Source organism: Anser cygnoides, chromosome 20 (assembly GCF_040182565.1).
Source record: "Anser cygnoides isolate HZ-2024a breed goose chromosome 20, Taihu_goose_T2T_genome, whole genome shotgun sequence".
Lineage (NCBI taxonomy): Eukaryota > Metazoa > Chordata > Aves > Anseriformes > Anatidae > Anser > Anser cygnoides.
Genome location: NC_089892.1, coordinates 2,053,727 through 2,068,066, shown reverse-complemented (window position 1 = coordinate 2,068,066; position 14,340 = coordinate 2,053,727). Strand labels below are relative to the sequence as shown.

Genomic DNA, 14,340 nt, shown 5'->3' with positions numbered 1-14,340 from the left:
TACCACAAAAAGGAGTACGCAAAAGCACAGCATAATTTTTCCGTAATTGAGGTTAATGCTGGTGAAAGGTGACAGATTGAAGGACTTTGGAAGTAGGTGAAATTAACGCTTCAAGACAGGCACTCTGTGCCAAAATAAATTGCTGAATTGATCCTTGCCTGGGTGATCTTCAGCGCCGCTTGTGATCAAAGCCAGCTCTTCTACTCGTGCGTCTTAGTGTGGCAGACGAGTTTGCTCTGTTTGAATGAAAGCAGTAAAGCTGGGGGCATATTAAGTGTTTTAAGCTTATTTTTATTCTGTGTTTCAATACGTTTGATTTTAGCATCAGATAATCTGTGTATTATGTAGATGGAGCGATAAGGAGCTTCTTGAGAACTGTTTTGATACTAACATTTTAAACAATACCAACTTAAAAATGAGAACGATGCCCTACCTTTAAGGTAGCTGCACGTAATATCAGAGACACACGCAGTGCGTAAAACTTTACAAACTGTCTATCTTTCTCAGCCAGTAACTTTCATGGAAAGCCAGCGCATCTTAAAATGTTTTTGAAAGGGATATGTGAACATCGTGCAATTGAAAAGGCAAGCCAGTAATCACAGGTATGTTGTTACTCACGAACAACCCACATCCATTATTCATCTTACGCACTGCTTCAGATGTCCAGCCGAACGTTTTCAGGACCACGAAGTGACTCGATTGGGAAAGTAATCAGGTTAAAAATAACCCAGGGGAAAAAAAATGTTGTTGTCGTCCTGGCAGATTTTCAAGTCCTGTTGGTAGCTGTGGAGAAGGGTATTGACAGAAATAAAAGCAGGCTTTGCTATTTTCAGATGCATTGTTCTTGGTTCAGAGAGGAATGTGATGAGCCGTGCTTGTGGCTAGGCCAGGTGCCTTTGTTGTTTGGCTGCTCTGCTGGGAGCCAGGTTGGGACAGCGCTCCCCGGGTGGAAGGCCGAGCTTGAGGTTGAAAAGGCCTCTGGGTTTGGTCGTGCTCGGGAGCAAGCAAAGACCCAAGCCATCGCAATAAGGGTGTAATTGGGTTTCTGGGAAATTTAATCAGCCGTTTTTATCACGGCAGTCTGTTTTGAGCCACGGATTCTGAGAACCTGTGCTGTAGAGTTCAAGGTGTGCAGCTGAACTTCACCTTTTGTTCCTTTCTTCAGCTGCCTCTCAGTGCCAGTTCCAGCTTTTAAAATTCTCTTTTGGCTCTGATTCTCAGTACTGATCCAGCCTACGCTGTTCTTCCTGCTTCTTGGAATCTTTTATTGTTCCTTCCAGTACAGAAGATTCAGCACAGATTCACAGCATACCGTTCGGCCCAAGGTTCTAGAGCAGCCTCAGTGCAAAATGTCACGAGTTGGATCTAACTCTTTTTTTGGGGAGGGGTGTTGGATGTGACTGTACGTGCAGCGTGCTCCAGTAGCTACAGAAATACTTTGCAGGAACGTAGATGAAGGCAGACAAATTCTCTGAAGAAAGTAAATGGACTGAATAGTTCCGGCCCTAAGACAAGTCCTTTGTCACCAGGTGTAGCAGGTGCTCCGAGGGCCTGGTTTGTGCTGTGTGTGGTGTCTGACACAATCATGAAATGCTGCAGAAAGGTTTATTAATGTCCCAGCTGTGAGCTGTGGAAACCAGTGATCTAATAGCAGTGTGCTTCTTAGCAAAATCAAAGCAGGACAATGAGTGTGCGCTGGCAGGAGAGTTGTAACGTGGTTATGCTGTCAGATGTGTTGCTTTCCTTTTCTTTTTTTTAACTAGTCAGCAGGTTTCTGTAAAGAAACATTTGAGCATTTTAGCATGAAGTTTTATATAAGTATTTTTATGATTTTTGTTTTTCAGGAGTTTATAAAATATTTAATCTCATTCATGAGTCGAACTTCCTTTTTAAGTCATGGATGACAAGGCTTCTGTTGGAAAAATCAGTGTCTCATCAGACTCGGTATCCACTCTTAACAGTGAAGATTTTGTCTTGGTTTCCAGGCAAGGGGATGAAACACCATCTACAAATAATGGTAGTGATGATGAAAAAACAGGACTGAAGGTAAGAATCAGTAATCTGAGTTTGTTCTCTATTCTTCTAAACCTAACTAACCATAGAAGAGCTTAAAGAGGGACTTCTTTATTGTGGAAAACTTGACAGAAAGGAGAACTTATTCAAGAATTGATTTTGCCAGTAGTTTCTGCTTTACTTTTGCTGATGTGAAAGGTGATAATTAGGTTTTGAGTAAGAGCTTTCTCCATCACTACCTGTGGGTTTTTTTTTCCCACTTCACTTAATCCTTCATGAAGTGCTTAGGATGAAAGAGACTGTCAAGAGCTTGGAACTGTGATTTCCTCACAGATTTCAGGTAGAAAGCAATATTAACATACGCTTGATTTGAACGTATCTGTTAATTCAAAGTATATATTAAAGTTTTCCCCAATGTGAAATGTTCTCTTTAAGAAACATAGAAGTGTAGTTATAACTAACAACTTGGCATGAAACTGAGAATACAAACCTACGTGGGTAGGTTTGTGTGACCTGGAAGGGTATTGACGTCTTCTCGCTTTTAAAAGTGCTGTTCTGGAAAGAGACCCTTGTTACTCTTTTTCCTTTTTTTGTCTACTTAAAGAAAATCTTTCATTCCAGTATGTATTTGACCAGCCCTTAAGCAAAGTGACGCCAGTAAGGTGGTCACTCAGAATTCTGTCTTTTTAACCTGTTCAAAACCAGATGTTTCCTAGAACGAGTCAAGTTGGTGTGTTCTTTGTGGGAGACGGAAAGACATTCCACCACTGCAAGAAACTGAAACCTACGGTCACATCTATGTCTTCAAAATAGTGTCTTCAAAGATGATAAGAAATTGTGTTCTGCTGGTAGACTGTATATTCCTCTTTTCCTTAGCGGTAGTTGGAACAGAGACTTTACTGAACATTTCTTGATGTCTGTGCTCATCTTGCTTTTACCTCCAATGGCCGTATTTGCTTTTTGTGCATTGATTTGAGCCCCACACAAGATGGGCCACTATAGGGTCTGTTTTCTTTTACATAAGACTTCCAGCTAAATCTGTGAGATAAGTCTCAAGATCTTTTATTTAGTCTGGCAAAAACGTTCACTTATATTTTATTGCAGTTGCAGAAGATCATAGAAGGATAGTCTACAAAAGTTTGAAATTTTCTTGAATTATCAGCCTGATGTTCTGTAAAACCTGCTGGAAGACTGTAACCTCATGCTTATCTTTCTAGACTCTGCATGTACCAGCAGCTATAAGTACTTAAGAGTTCAGAGTAGTCTCCACAGTGCTCCTTACCTCGAGAATACTTATGTGGTAGTTGTGTGTGGTCCAGCTCCCGAAGTCAAAACACATCATTTGAGACCCCAGGAGATAGACACGGTCTACCAGAGTTTTCATTTCATCTTGTTATTCCCAAAGAAGGTTTGGAAACATGAAATGCCTTAGTCTGCAACACTCCTTGCTCCACGAGGGAGCTGTTGGTCTGTTGTTGGTCTAATGACTGCCTTGTTGTGGCTGTCCCGTTGTGATAGTTTGACAGGACATATCTTGTTTAGTACAATCAAAGACATTAAAGAGACTCGTATGTGAAACCATCTTTATTAAAGCACATGGATATTTGTGAAGAATATCCTTAATCAATTTCAGACTGACTCCTGAAACTTACTAGTAAAATTTTCTGCATGTTTACTTTCAAAGCAGTTACACAATGCTGGCTGCAGGCACGCTGTTCCTCTTGATGAGGAAAGGCCGTTACCATTGCTGCCTCTGCTGATCAGCAGCCAGCAGAAAAGTTACGCTGTTCCCTGGCTTGGCACTGAATGTGACAGAGCTTCACAGGTTTTAAAGATAAGCTTCTTTATGAATTTGGTGCCAAGACTGAGCACAATCCCTGAACAGAGTGATTCACCTTGAGCCTTTCCACATTCTGCCGTTTGAGCGCGTGCTGTTTTGTTAGTGGCTGCAGTCGGCGTGGTTAGTGGAAACGTAACACCTGAGATAAGCAGGCAGTGCGCAGTGTAAGTTCTCTCATGCAGGAATTTTCCTGTTAACCTCCTTTCTTCTGGTTAAGGTTGTAAAAACAATTACCATCAGAAATGGAAGATCTTTTAGCTGGCCTTAAGGACACAAATTGTCTTCTGGTACTGTTCTGCAAGAAAAGAGATACTGCCCCGGAAAGCACCTTTGTTCTTGATATCTTCTTGGTTTTAGTTTGCTGATAACCATTCAGTAGACACTTTTACTGTATTATTGAACTGTTTGTGAATAGATAAATGGAGTTTTGAAGGTTGTCAGGTGTGTTAAAAGTACTGACGCAGTGATAGGTAAAAGTATTTCAGTGGTATATGGAAAATTAACGTGACTACAAAACGAGCATGAGGTTATGCATTTCATAGGGACAAACAGGGAGAAGGGTCCTTCAAGGAGAAGCAATTGCTTTGGTATGTAGAATAAGTTAAATTGTAGATGTCAAAACCCATTTGCCATGATGAGCCCACCAAGAAAAGCAGAAAATAAGTTGAGGTTTGTATTTGAGCTTTTGTCTTTTTTCTGCTGCTTTAGAAGAGCAGTTTGAGGATCCTAAAACATTTGCTAAATGCAGTCTGACGATGGTGCTAGAAGTTTAGGCTTGTGTTGGCTGAATGCAGTAGGCTGTCAGATTTGTAGATCAAATCTGAGCCTTTCATTGTGCATTTTTTGCTAACCTAGTGCTGTAAGTAATAGCACTGTGAATTGAACTAATGCACAGTTTTATTCTTGGTCTTTCTCAAGTCCAGACAGATAAATATTTCTTTTGAATAGTGATGTTTTTCTTCAGTTGGTTGTAATTTGTACTTTTTCTTTGCCTTTTTATACAGAGAAACATGATTCAACAATTACAGAACAGGCTTGTCACTGATATGTTTCCAGAAATATCATTTGCTAGCTGTCTCTGCTTTCCAGTATTATTTCTGTGTCTGCTTTTGCTTGCTGCGAGTGGGACTGAACTGGATTTACAAAAGCCTTGCTTCTGGAGCCCACTAACTCCTCAAGTTCTCTGACAGCAGAGGCCAGCAGCGCATAAGTAAGGAGAAGGGAATAAACTACACTTCTAATAGATCCTTTGTGTTGTTGTGAAGGAAGTTTTGAAGGAGGCTGCATACTATTTAAAAGTTAAGTCAAACTAGTTTTCAGTGCTGTGAGAAATGGAGGAAACGCTGTCTAGGCTAAATGGTTTCTTTCTTCCGTCTCAAGCAGACCTACGTGAAGGCGTTTGTTAGATCCACTTGGTTTCTTCTCCCCTTCTGCCCTTGATTCTGCTGCACTCTGTCCTGCCGCATCTTACCGGTTTTGGGGTTGCAGCAGAGCTTCAGACAGGTTCGCCTGTTCGCCTAACGTTCGCTTTCCCCACGAGGTGGTGGTTGTTACGGCTGCGGAAGAGGCTCTGCTTCACTCGAAGGCGGCCGTACTTCGGACGTTAGGTCTCCTTTGGGCAGCTCCTTTGTTGCAACTGGCTGCTAAGCTGTGAGAACAGAAGGCCTCCAGTCCAGAAGTGTCACTGATGTTGCTTTTAGAGTTGTTTTTGGAAAGTAGTGCCTGGCTTGAGAAGGAGGGCCTTCTTGGAGGCATTTTGAGTTACTTTTTAAATGAGGATTTGGAGTTTTTAGAATATTTGCTAGATAGAGTCTCCTCAGTGGGCTGTGCTGCTCTCTGCTGATGCTGTGGGCTTCACATGTATGTTGTTGTATTATTTTTGTCTACTTATCTATGTTTTTGTTAGAACAGTTAAATCTAGACTTACCTTGGATCTTAAAATATATGGAAGCAGGCAGTGATTTTGCTTGTCTTTACATAGCTTAAATATTAAATTGGATCCAAGCAGTGCCTCGGAGTCGAGTTTTGTTGCTTGTTGGTTACTTTGCATTTTAGGTAAATCTCCCCTAGCCCTTTCTTCTTTTTCCTGTGCCTGTTTACTGTCGCGCTGTAAACAACCTGGACTCACGTTTTACCTGTCCCTGCTGCTTTCATGAACTTTTTAGATCATGTTTTATAGAGCAGTATCGAGGTATAGTTTTTTAATACAATTTGTTGTACCAAATACAGTAGGTCAGCATTCAGAGTTCTCTGTCTTGTAAGCCTGATGGAATGGAACTTTTTTCACCTGCGTTTTATGTTAAGGCCATTACAATATTTAATTCTCTTTGGATATAAATTCCCCACCATCCCTCCCCAAACTGTAGTCTGTTTAATCCTTGTGAACAAAAGCATGTGAGGAGCAGGTTTGTGCCAGAATTTTGAATTCCTGTTCCTTAGAATACCCGTCCTGTAAAATAGAAGTTACAGGCGTTAACGGGACTGGTGGAACTCTCTAATTGATTCATTATATTTTGTTGCAAGCCATATAAACAGGGTGCAGTAAACCAACATGTAGCATCTTCCATCATCGTCGTCATCTTTCTGAGGAAAGCCTGCACAAACCTGAATAATAAACTTGATACTTACAGAGATTATGTCTTTGACCACATGCTTGTGCAAGATTTTTTCATTGCTTCTGTGGTGAATCACAGAAAAGAATCCTGACATTAGTGGGGGGGAATGTGAATCCGTATTTGTAACTAGCTACAGGTTACAGGTGCTTCTCTGTGTTTACAGTCGAGGAAAGCAGTTCCTCTGTTCTACTCCTGGCAGGTGATCCCAGATAGCACGTCAATAAGTTTTAATCCGTACTAGGAAGTTAGTTTCTGTTTGAGCATCAGCTTCAGGAGGATAAATGTTCATTGTTTTTTAAAGTGTTTATTTATTTATTTATTTATTGTTAAAGTATGAGAACCTTGTCCATTGTTTCAGATACTTTTAAGATAATTTATTTTTCTATGATGAAATGCGGGTTTTGAGGCAGATGGAGTTTGCTTTAATACTGAGATTGTGTTATGGGTAGACGTCTGTTTGCCCTGCATTCTTCCTCCTGCTTTTAACCATTTTCTTTTTTTTTTTTTTTTTACTATCTTATTTTAAAGAGAAAAGAAAGAACACAGATTTTCTTTAATAAGGTTTGTCTTGCAGTCTTTTTAGGTGGTTGCACAATTTGGATTTTATTAGCTTGCATGTAGCGCCCTAAGTCAATAAGCTTAGGGAAACATAAGGACATAGAAATGCGTATCTGCTTGTAGGGTGAGTTTTGGTGCCAACAACAATAACCAGCAGCCAGCAGCTGAAGTGTTGGAATCAGGTGCGTTGCTCTGGCTGCCATCTGGTAAAATACTTCCAGTAAACTCCATTTCCGTGCTTAATTTCTAAACCGTGTAAAGCATCACTCACTTCCTATTAGTTGCAGAGGAATGGGCAAAGCATTTCCTTAGATCCAGTATCTGAGAGCTTCCTGAAATTAGAGGTTTACTGGGTGGGTGACAGAGCACTGGAACAGGCTGCCCAGGGACGTTGTGGAGTCTCCTTCTCTGGAGATACTCAAAACCCACCTGGATGCCATCCTGCACAACGTGCTCCGGGTGATCCTGCTTGGCAGGGGGATTGGACCAGATGATCTTCAGTGGTCCCTTCCAACCTTGGCCATTCTGTGATTCTGTGGAACTGCAGGGACACAGTAACGCAGGGTCCTACTGCTGTGACTGGTGTCCTGCATTTATGTGACTTCGGTACGCAAGCTCTTAAAGAGCTCCTGTTCATTGGGACAGAAATGTTTGCATCCTTCCAGTTGGATCGCTTGCTACAGTGCCTGTTTCTGACCAAGACTGCTTGTGGAAGACTGCTCAGAGCACAGGTCTCCGGGTCAGGTTGGAAGGGACCTCAGGAGGCCTCAGGTCCAGCCTCCTGTTCAAAGCAGCATGCAGTGTGGCGTCAGGCCAGGTTAGGTTGTCGTGGCTGTCACCCAGTCAGGTCTTGAAAACCTCCAAGGATGGAGACTGCACAGCGTCTCTGGGTGACACGATTCGATGTGTTACTGTCCTCATGGTGAAGGAACGTTTCCCGCTATCCAGGTGGAACATCTTGCTGTTTATGCCACTTTCTCTCCTTCTCTTGCTGTGCAGCACTGTGAAGAGCCTGGTTCTCTCATCCCTTGCAGCTATGGAAGGCTGCTGTTGGGGACCCCCAAAGCCTTTTCTCCTTCAGGCTGAGCAAGCCCAGCTCCCTCAGCCTCTCCTCGTAGAGCAAGTGCTCCCTGTCCAACCTGGTGGCCCTCTCTGGGACCTGCTGCAGCTCACGGGTATCTTTCTTGCACTGGGGAATCCAAAACTGGATGTGGCCTTCTAGATGTGGTCTTAGGAAAGCTGAGCAGAGGAGAAAGCCACATCCCTGTGTCTGCTGCCTATGCTGCTGTTAGTGTAGCCCACTGTTACAGCCTATGCTGATCTTCCGTAAGGGACAGAACCTCGTATATCTGGAGCCTCTTTGGTCTTTTTGCACAAAGATTGAACATCTCTGCCCAGATGTGACTAGAGAACAATAGAGTTGGATTGTCTTTGTCAACAGGAGGTAGTGCAGGAATTCCAGTTCTCTCTCTCTCTTCAGTGAACACGAATAGTTCCCTGCATATTGCCTACAAACTAAAAAAAAAAAAAAAAACACACAAAAAAACCCCACAACACACCAACCAACCAAAAAAAACGAACAAAAACAGTAGCACTTAATATCTTCATCCTCTTTCTAGCTTAGGACCTGATTTTGCACCACCTGGGCTGCTGCACTCTTTCCTGTTGACTTCAGCAAGTGCAAGGTCAGGCTGCAGATGAGTGCTAGGAAATAAACCAACACTGCTCCTCAGCATGGTGGCATCATCTTGTTCCAGATTCTTCTCTTCCTGTGGAACCTTGCTATCTTCCCCATGAACCACGTTGCATATTAACTATATTTGGTCCTTCCTGGTACTATTCTGAGAATTGTAATAGACCAGTGAACTGTGGACTTCTCTAAGTTTCCTCTGCCATAAGCTAGTCTTTGTAGTACTAGAAAATTCCTGCTTTGAGCTCCCTTTGTTAGTTTGTTAAAGTGAGGGGGATAGAATCTGAACTGGTGAACGTTTTCTCATTGCAATTTGTGGTTACGGTTGTAACTAGATGAAATTTGTTAACTGCTGTTTTGGTTGATGGAGGCAGCCATATGAATGACCACGTACCCCAAAGGTGGTTGTTGTTTTTTTTTTCTTTTTTTTCTTTTTCATTTGAACAGTCTTTTTTCTTGTGTGTGTGTCCCAACTCTGTTTGTGCTCTTAGATTGTGGGGAATGGAAGCGAACAGCAGCTGCAGAGGGAACTTGAGGACGTGCTGATGGATCCACCCATAGAAGATCAGTCAAGTGACCGGGACCATGGAGAAGAAATTAGGACTGATGGCGATGGGGAAGAACCCGTTGTCCTTGAAGCTTCAGCATCTTCTACCATTAACCCAGTGTCGGTGGCAGGACTCCAGAAACCAGAAATGAGTTTGCCGGTGAAACCATCCCAGGGAGGTTAGAAAAAAATGGGGAATGCCTGGTGGTATCTTCTGAACTAGCTTTATCTGGGGAAAGGAAGGAGGATTTAGGTACAGGTGTGTCCGTCTACCTTTCCCCATTTCTCCCACTATAATCACCTAGTGCAGGTTATGTGATGCAAGAGTTACCATATGCTGAAACATTGTCTCTTCTGAAAACACTTGCTGTACTGGCCTTGTGCAAAAATACTATGGTTATTTGTCTGGCTGTATAAAATACTAATTTGTTTAGTTTGTCTATGCATCTTATTGCTGTAGTGAAAATTGGTGCACTCATATTGAAAAGGTGTCTGAGTGAAGCGATTATAGAGTTTGGGTAGCAATGTTAGCAATCAGTAACTTCCTTTCAGGCAGGTTTTGCTGTAGTATTTTGGCCTGACCTGACTTTCTATAATATGTTTCTTAGTCACTTTTTGCATGCAGTTAGTCAGTCTCTGATAATTTACTGCTGTAAACCTAGTCTTGCTTCTTATGTTCAACTTTGTGTCTTACCCTAGACTGTGAGGATTTGAGCCCTTTTACACCTGTGACTGATGAGGACAGTGTGGTGTTTAGCAAGCTCACCTACTTAGGCTGTGCCTCTGTGAATGCTCCTCGGAGTGAAGTGGAAGCCCTCAGAATGATGTGCATCTTACGAAGCCAGTGCCAGATTTCTTTAGATGTGACTCTGTCAGTGCCTAATGTCTCTGAAGGAACAGTGAGGTACAAAGCTAATTCAAGCGTACTCTGACTTTGTGCATTTAATATTACTTTCTTTTAGCAAAAGAAACAATTTACCAATTTATCTGTGAGGAGTCATGAGCAACTTAGCATTTCTTTTAGTGGAAAAAGTGGATTTTAAAGAGATCTGTCGAAAGTGATGCTTTGATTTTGTTTCCTAAAGACATTTTTTTGCCCAAGAATCAGTATGAAATACTGTGATGATCCAGGGTGTCCCAAAAGCTACAGTGGGAGTGGTTATTGATGAACACTTTGGAAATAGCCTGAGAAGTATTTAGTCTGTAGGGCTGGAATATTGCTGGTACATTAGGCTTAACAGGGATGAGGCTATCCACTGCTGTATATTAGTTATTTTATTCATGACATACATTCTCCAGTAGCTATGAAATTGTTGAGGCTTGCAAGTTATTGGCTGGCTGAAATAATTCTTCTAAAGGTGCAGGTTCTCTCTCTCTCTCTCCCTGCCCCCCAGACTTCTAGATTCTCAGACAAACACAGAAAGCGCAAATTATCCAATCTCTCTCTCTCTTTTAACAGACTTTTAGATCCTCAGACAAACACAGAAATCGCAAATTATCCAATCTATAAAATCCTTTTCTGTGTACGAGGGCATGATGGAACCCCTGAAAGTGATTGCTTTGCTTTCACTGAAAGCCACTACAATGCAGAACTCTTTAGGATTCATGTCTTCCGATGTGAAATCCAAGAGGCTGTAAGTTGAATCTTTTTGTCAAATAATTATTATGTAAACGTAAAAGTTATTACTGAGATAGAGCAGAATTATGTCAGGCACTTCAGAAGTAATTCAGTTCATGACTTTTTGTTTCTTTTATACCCCAAGTTAAGATAATTTTAGAAATCTTGGATATGAAATGAGAACACGTTTAATGGTTTATTCTTTAAAAAAGTGTAGAAAAACAGATGCTAAAGCTGCCAGCATCTTTATTTCTCATTGTGTTATATAGTGAAAGTTCAGGTAGGTTTTCAGCTGCTACATTCTGCATACCTGTATCTTTCTGAACTTTCTTTGGTGCTGTCTAAATGCAGGTGAGCCGAATACTGTACAGCTTTGCCACTGCCTTCCGTCGTTCCGCCAAACAAACTCCACTCTCAGCCATCGCCACCCCACAGACTCCAGACAGTGATATTTTCACCTTCTCTGTGTCGCTGGAAATCAAAGAAGACGATGGCAAAGGTTATTTCAGGTATAGATTCTTCATTCATTTGAACCTGATGCTACTTGCAACGTGCTGTTTCTATTTTGTGTTCTTCTTTTGTCTTTAAAACCTTTTCTGTGCAATGTGTTTTAAGTTGCGTTCAGCTGAGTAGTCCAAGCCGAAATCATAGAATCATAGAATCATTCAGGTTGGAAAAGACCTCTAAGATCATCTAGTCCAACATTTGATCTTCCAGTGCTGCTTAGTAAAGGTAAATGTCTTGAATGACATGGCCTGTGTAGACGTGCTGTTATTTTTTATCCTAGGAAGAACCCAGCTTTCCTTATTTTCCCCTCATGCTTGCAACTTTTAGTTACATCATGCATTTTAAGCTTAGGAAGGCTAAATTGGTCATCCTTATCCATTTCCCTGTGATTTCCTAGGGCTGATCTGTATATTAGTTATTGAAAGCAGAAAAGAAGGCAGAAATTAAATTTATTATAAAAAATCACCAATATTGATTCTCCTTAGTTTTGCTGTGATCCATTTATTTGAAATACTCACTTGTTCTGATCTGTAAAATAGTGCTTCCTTGTCTGTATCAAAAAAGCTTTACAAACAAATGTTGCTTCTGTTTCTGAATGTTTTTGTTTTTTGATCCAGTTCTCAAAATACCATAAATCTTTTCCCAGGTAGGTTTGTTTGTTTCTTGATCCAGGTGCTATGGCAAGTGGTATAGGGTGAGGGTGTTAGAGCAGCTTTTCACATTGTTTTAGTTAGTGCCATTTTCGTGTGAAGTCTGCTAATGGATAACCTTGGTTTCTAAAAAGACTTTTTAAATTTTTTGCTAGAAGTTTTTTTTCTGCTTTGCCTATACACAGTGCCCTTAGATATTTTATGTAACCATTTATAGTGTTCTGTAATTGCTGAAGTGTCTTTATTACAGTACAACATGTCTGCCAAATACTCTGACTTGTTGAGAACATTGGCTCCTAGCCACAGCTTCAGCAATGTTTCTCCTCTTGGATTTGCATCCAGCTCATGCTTTATTTATTAAATAAATAAATAAATCACATCTAATAATCCAATATTTATTCAGCACCTTCCATTGTAGACAATCCAAAAGACTGCTCATGTGCTAGCAACAGAAAAATGGTTTAGCTCAGAGCCTGAGTATGAAAGATACTGATGGTTCTTGGGCGCAGCAGCAGCAGCTGCCAGGGTGCGTGGCTGCAGCACACAGCGGTACTCTAGGTGATGTTCAGGCTCACTGGCCTGGTACCAGTAACAGTGTAGTCACAGCTGTGCGGGTGGTGTAAGCCGTCCCTAGGATTTGGCGCTTGCAGTGGTTTTCAGAAACCATGCTGCCAAGAGCTGCTTCAGTCATAGCCAGCTCAGGTACGCCAGCATGGACTGCACTGAACCTCAGCTTTTGCTGTGGAGAGATGCCTAAAGATCTCTTCAGCCGCAACAGTTCTGTTGCTTTAGGGGTGGAACAGGGCATTTGTTTATAAGCTATGTACCCGTTCTACAGAAAATAAAGAGAAGTGACTTTTTGTCCTACCTACATTGGGTGTACTGTAAAGGTTTTAATTTAAGCTAGCTTTAGCTTTAATTCAGCTAGCTTTAGTTGTTTGACACTAATCCTTGTATGACCCTTCAAGTGCAGACCCATACTCACGTGGAAAGTAAGAGAACTCTTTCACATAACTGGTCTGCTATCAGAGATGAGCCTGTCCTGGTTCATTTACCATCATTGCTCACCATGGGTCAATAGTAGTGGTGCATTTCTGTCATACTGGGAACATGAGCTCAGACTGCATGTACTGGCCGTAAGTGTAAATCCACTGTCCTGCTCCAAGACAAAACTCCGGAGTACTCCAGTTAAAGGTAGTCTGCTGTTCCCTGGGTAAGCACCTGCTGTCAGAAAATAAACCCAAATTCTTTTGGAGTTGTTAAACTACGGGCAATACTGCATATCCCATTTTGCAGCTCTCAGGGGTCACAATACTTAGCTTGAGAAGTCTGAACTAAAATAAAGAATATTTTTATGTCCAAGGGAAAAGTGAGCATGTGGATGTCTTGAAAGAAAGTCCAAACCCAACAGTCTCAATCTGTTGAGCTTTTACTGTGACTGTGCTGCTCAGTAGAGAATACAGATGCTAAGGTTTTACCGTCAATATTGGGATGGAAATATAATTCTAGGTTTGCCCACCACAGTGCACTATCACTGCTTTTGGTAGCATTTAGGAGAAGGTGCTCTCTCTTGAAAAAGAGTACAAAAAATGGCCTAAAGATCATAATGTTCTCCTGACTTGTTGACTTATCACGTGCCCCAGTGCTCATCTCCCTTGTGAAAGAAAGTGATGTGCTGCCGCTTGTAAGCAATTACTTAACAGATGATAATCCCATGTTATATGGGGAGTCAGTATTTGGAAACTTTTTTTAAATGCTGCTGGAGGTCTCACAAGAATAAGCCAAGCAATATAAAAAAATACAGTTTTTATTTTGAAAGTTTCACCTAATTGCGAGAAAATACCGACACCTATTATGTGGCTATTGCTTCCAAGTAACTGTTAGCAGTGTGCAAGGAAGAAAGGTCTTAAGTGCTTTAGTGTAAGAAGCTGGCTTCACCGAGTGTGTGATGCTGTTTTTAATGCATAAAAGGAATACAGTTAAATGATGCTCTGAGAATTTTATTTTATTTTTTTTTTCCTTTTCTGGTAAATAACAGCGCAGTTCCCAAAGACAAGGACAGGCAATGCTTTAAACTCCGCCAAGGAATTGATAAGAAGATAGTGATTTACGTCCAACAGACAACTAATAAGGAACTTGCTATTGAGAGGTAATTTTATTGATTTAAAAAAATATATCTTTAATTGATGTTTTGTGCTCTTTCTTCTGAGGCAGCAGCTTACTGCCTGTTCCATGAATACTCTGTTTATGTAATTTAGTTCAACACCTCTGTGTTGAGCGGGATTGTGCGGAAGATTTCGTT

At 41.3% G+C, this 14,340-nt stretch overlaps 1 protein-coding gene across 4 annotated transcripts in view; it reads left to right on the top strand.

Annotated features, from left to right (window-relative positions):
• Positions 1-14,340, top strand: part of RABGAP1 (RAB GTPase activating protein 1) — an 83,485-nt gene that overhangs the window by 17,077 nt on the left and 52,068 nt on the right. For 3 of the 4 annotated variants that reach the window (XM_048052158.2, XM_066980586.1, XM_013188705.3), the window contains 6 exons: positions 1,845-2,046; positions 9,208-9,442; positions 9,963-10,167; positions 10,723-10,897; positions 11,233-11,390; positions 14,077-14,187. In XM_048052158.2, coding sequence (XP_047908115.1) covers positions 1,897-2,046; positions 9,208-9,442; positions 9,963-10,167; positions 10,723-10,897; positions 11,233-11,390; positions 14,077-14,187 — 1,034 coding nt within the window. In that variant the 5' untranslated portion in view covers positions 1,845-1,896. Of the gene's footprint in view, positions 1-1,844; positions 2,047-9,207; positions 9,443-9,962; positions 10,168-10,722; positions 10,898-11,232; positions 11,391-14,076; positions 14,188-14,340 lie in introns of those variants that run through there. The other variant, XM_066980587.1, reaches the window with a different exon arrangement.